Here is a 5138-nt window from a genome sequence, read left to right as displayed (position 1 = left end):
GCCTACAATGAGCCACCTCATTAACGAGGAAAAGGGACAGATCTGCGAGCGTGCCTACCATAAACTCTTCCCCCTTATTTTCCATTGGATTGATTTTTAATTATTTTATTTATTTATTTTAATTATTTTATTTATTTAATATTTCTCAAACTATTTGGAATTTGGAAAAATGTCCAACATGAAAGTTGTTTGGAATAATTTCCTCTTCCATAATTCGATTTTTGTTTATTTTTCTGACCAATAGAAAATTAAAAATCATTTTCCTCTTTTTATGTTTTATTTTTAGTGTATTTAAATCATAGTAATTTCAGATTACATGATAAAAATCCCAACAATTTTGTGTATGATCCTTATGCAATAGGTGACACTTTTCCTTCCTTGAGATTTCTGTTTTGAAGCATTTTTCATTTAGTTTGATTTTTAGGATTTATTATCCATTTATTTCCAAAGATTGAAAACCCTAAGTGTTTCAAATTGGTTAATAAATGGTATATATTTACATTTTTGGTTTCCATAGGTGATTGGTGACATCTTTAGTCTTGAACACTTTTTCATTTGAAGCTTATTTTTTAAAGTTCAAAATTAGGGTTTTCCTTTTGCCCCTTTTACTTGATTCAAGTTGTAACTTATTCTTGATGCATGATCAATGTGAAATGATTGCATCCTTGGTTTTAATATGATATTTGGATACTTTCTTATGTTGAAAGTTTTTTCATTTGAACCCTTTCTCCTTTAGTTCTCATTTAGGTGTTTATTTTGAAGTTTATGTTTGTTGTTGACTTGAGAATGGACCTCCAATGTTGATGTTTCATTTATGATTCCATATTAATGTTTGTATGACATTTTGGAACATGTTTTCTTCTGTCCACTTTGCATTTTTATGTCCTTGCCATTTTCATTTGATGTCATGTTTTATTTGACCTAGTTTTGACATGTTTATGTTATACATTGTATGATTAGAACCATAACTTGTTTGATACTCACCATGAATGAAATCCATGAATGTTATTTATTTTCTATATAATTATGCTTCCCTTAATATTCCAATTTTATTTTGATATCATGTTTATATCTTTCCCATTTGATTCAATTTTCAAGGATGTTGTGGATTAGGGTTTATACCTTCCTAGCATGCCTTGTTTGGATTCCCATTTTGTCAACTTGCATGATTAATGATATGTATCAACTGTATATGATTATTATCTCACAATGTGTCATTTAATATTTTAAGTGTTTTTGCATTTTGATTTTTTTCCATTTTCATTTGATTTTGTTTAGAAAGCATGTATAGTTTGCATTCCATTTGTGACTTATTTTGATAATCATGTCCAAATGTGTCTTTCCTTGAATGAGAAAAATACCAAAAAAATATATGTCATTTTGTATTCATACTTCTCCATTTAATCTTTTGAAGTTTACTAACAATTTTGATTCTATGTTATAGTTTAAAATTTGTTAAGTCATCGCATTAATATTGTTTCTCTTCTTGTTACATTCATGTATTCCATTCAAACAAGGTGAAAAAGAAAATTGTAAAGAGGAAGAGCCAATAAAAATAAAGTGATACCAGAAAGAGACAAAAATATGCCTTATCTCTTCATTTGTTTATTTGCTTTCATCTTTCTTTTTATTTGTCTTTGAGATTCCATGCGTAGAAGGGAAATATCACCTTAAGACTAGTTTATCTTTCTTGCTTTTCAAAGTGTTGTTTTAAGGACACTATGGATACTATATTTAGATAGGGGCATGGGACTTTGAACAAGGGGTAGGTTAGAGGTTGTATGCTTTAATTCCTTAAACTAAAACTAACCTAAAATCAACCATTCAAATTAAAGTTACTTTCTTGCATGAAAAACGTTTCACCTCCCTTGTCTATAACTTAGTAAGCCACCTTTTTTGCATGTCAAAACTCTTTGTAAAATAAATAATAAAGTCTTTAACTAATAAAATACTAAAAAACACAAAACTCAATTTATTTTAAGCCCCCGCATTTACTTGGTCCATATACCAAGCGCCCAACCAATGTTGTAAGCCGAGTGTCTCTTTTAGCCTCGCAATTAACTGGCCCCAAGGGTGGACCACAAAAGAGCAAGCAAGAACAAAATGATGTATAATGGAAATTATCTTACGTGAGAAGGCCTATTATCACTTTCTCTAATAAAATCAACCAACAAACAAAAACAACCTCTTACGTGAACTATGAAGCTTTGATCCATCATTGCACTTAAGGGGTACGTTGGCATGAGATGTTCACACAAATCTTTGCAAGCATAATAAAAAATATAACCTCACCCTTTCCTTTTCTTGTTTTAAACCCACTCACATTCTAAATACACATAATAAGGCAAATAATATATTATCAATGGTTCCCTTGGAGTACCAAGGATGCGAAGGGTGCTAATACCTTCCCTTTGTATAACCGACTTGCTTACCTAGATCTCTTTATTAGGGGTTTATCGATATTTTCCCTGTCCACGTTTATTTGGATAAAAAAAAGTTCGATGGTGACTCATGCTTTAGTAATTCAATTGAGTCAAGATAATCTAATATCTTGCATTCAAAAATCTCACCGCGACAGGTGGCGACTCTGCTGGGGACATACTATTTGCACCCCCAATAGCAAAGTCAAACCAAATTGCTTATATATTGTTGTTTGTTTTATGGATGATAGATGTGTGTTGAGATAAGCTTGACCCGAGCTTGAGAAAAAAAACATAAGAATAGGATGTGATATAGTCATGAAAACCCCCTTGTCTTAGGTGATGTGGGGTTGACATGAGATTCACACTTGGTGGAGACTCCCCCTGATTTCTTGAGGCCTTATGATCCAGTCGTAATGGTATTAGAGGAGGACGGCCCTAGGGTATGAACACCAAGAACCATAGAACCCAATTAACCCATCTTTGCCTATTTGGTAAACATGGTGTGATAATACCCTTTTGGCCTAGGCCTCATGGGATTGATACATGATACCACACTTGAACGATATTCTCTTTAGGTTATTATCAGTCGTCACCTACGTGATAAGTCGGTAATAACTTCGAGATGGATTGTTGACATTCAAGCACCTTTGTAGAACCCGGTTACTTGTCTCCTAAACTTATAACACATACCTTGTGGGAGGGGGGTTTGACATTATCCACCTTGGCTCCATGCTTGTGATCCTAAACCAATAAACTTGCATTGTATGTTCATGCATTCATGCATCATAACATCCTTTATCAACTTTCAAGGAGAAATTACTCGGATTATTGCAAACTTGGACAAAGAAAGTCCCTTGGAATATTATACCAGTTTGACCCTCAATGTCCCTTTGATAAAAATACTAGTTTGTCCCTAAATGTTGCGATGTCCGTATTATTCTCCAAGTTTGCAATAAATCAGGTTATGATCCTTGAAGATGGATAAAGCATTTGCATTGAAAATTGTCAAAAACTTTGGTTATCATTTTGGTTTCAAGAATTCAAAAGTATACTCATTTGTAAACTTCTTTCATTTTTTTAGAGGATATCTTTGGAAAAAGAAACTAGGATTCGGTTCCAGTTCAGTTTTCCCGGTCCAGATATGTCTCTATTACAGGACTTGGTCGCTCGTGTGGAAGATTATGATGGTTTTAGGAAGACATATGGAAATATCTAATCTTTTATGAAAGTGAAAGTGGATAACATGGTGTTGAGGGTTCTTTCACATTTTTATGACCCAACATATCATTGTTTCACTTTCCCCGATTATCCATTGTCCCCGACTCTCGAAGAATTCGCTTACATTGTGAGAATTCCAATCCGTGATAAGGTTCCATTTATTGGAGGAGAGGAGGTACCGAAGTCCCACGTTATTGGGGCATCTCTACATGTTCCAAAGGTTGAAGTAGAAAAAGGTCTCATCACTAAAGGAGGAATTTCTGGTTTCCCCATCAAGTACTTGGTGGAAAGAGCTTCACATTATGCCGACATGAATGATGTGTTTGAGGCAATATTGTCCTTGAGGATTTATGGGATTCTAATCTTTTCAAGTTTCAAAGATTTATCGATATGGATGTTATTCGGGTTTTCATGACTTGTAAATAGGTTCCTACTCTTCTAGGAGATGTCTATTACTCCATCCACTTTAGGACCGAGAAGAAGGGTGGATGGGTTTGTTGTTGTGGACCTATATTGTACAAGGGGTTTATTTCGCACTTGCCGCAGTCCACTCTATACAACAAGGACAACCTCATGTGGTCAAAAAGCCTTATGGCTCTTACTAATAGGGACATAGTATGGTACAACACAACCTATGATATTGGGGCAATTGTAGTGAGTTATGGAGAATTCCCCAACGTACCTCTTATTGGTACCAAGGGAGCTATTACTTACAATCCATCTTTAGCATATTGTTATCTTGGATATTCCATGGATGATAAGCCTAACTCTCTTTTGGTTACTCCTGTTTTCATCTGAGAAGGTGAGGAGAATGTGAATCTTAGAAGGGATGTTGTGAAGGCTTGGTCTCATATTTCTCACAAGAAAAAGTCCGAGTTAGGTCCTCGAAACTGTGTGGAAAAAGAGGCTTATACCACTTGGGTTAAAAGTTGGGCTTCCAAGCTCAAAATGACATACCTCCTTCCACCACCTTTGGGTAGCGAGCCAGTGGAACCTAGTCATGTCTCTTTTGAGGAATTCATAAAGCTAAAGGAAGATAACACCCAGTTAGTGAAAGATAGAGACATTTGGGAGAAAAAATTCTACTTTGCTATTGGGGAATGTTCTAAACTCCTAAGTCAACTACAAGAGAAGGAAGGTGTGATTGTTCGATAAAGGGTAGCTCTAGAAGAAGGGGTCGCTAAGAGGCAAAGGCTGGATAGAGATCTCAAGGCGCCTTGGTTTTCTTCCGATCAACACAAGGAGAAGCTACTCCATATCGAAGGACTTCTTGGACAAGCATTGGAAGAGAAGACCGCTCTGAAGATTGAGTTGAAGACTAGGCCTAGGGTTCCTTGATTTGTTGTATTTCTGTTTGTACTTTTTTTCTTTGCAAGCACTTATTGTATTTCCTTATAATGCGATGTTACTTTCAATTTGAAAGAAGTTTGCAAATGTGTAAAACTTATCAAGTCCTTGAAAGTAAGAAGTGATAAAGTAAAAAAGAAATCATGTGCA

The 5138-nt window shown here is 34.9% G+C and overlaps 1 protein-coding gene across 1 annotated transcript; it reads left to right on the top strand.

Moving 5' to 3' along the window:
* Positions 1 to 3666: 3666 nt before the first annotated feature.
* Positions 3667 to 4439, top strand: LOC127122769 (uncharacterized). Its single transcript, XM_051053056.1, has 2 exons — positions 3667 to 3969; positions 4068 to 4439. Exons 1-2 carry the CDS (start codon positions 3667 to 3669, stop codon positions 4437 to 4439), a joined length of 675 nt encoding a protein of 224 aa, XP_050909013.1.
* Positions 4440 to 5138: the final 699 nt, after the last annotated feature.

Source organism: Lathyrus oleraceus, chromosome 2 (assembly GCF_024323335.1).
Source record: "Lathyrus oleraceus cultivar Zhongwan6 chromosome 2, CAAS_Psat_ZW6_1.0, whole genome shotgun sequence".
Lineage (NCBI taxonomy): Eukaryota > Viridiplantae > Streptophyta > Magnoliopsida > Fabales > Fabaceae > Lathyrus > Lathyrus oleraceus.
The sequence above is the reverse complement of the archived record's forward strand: the minus strand, read 5'-3'. Positions and strand labels throughout refer to the sequence as shown.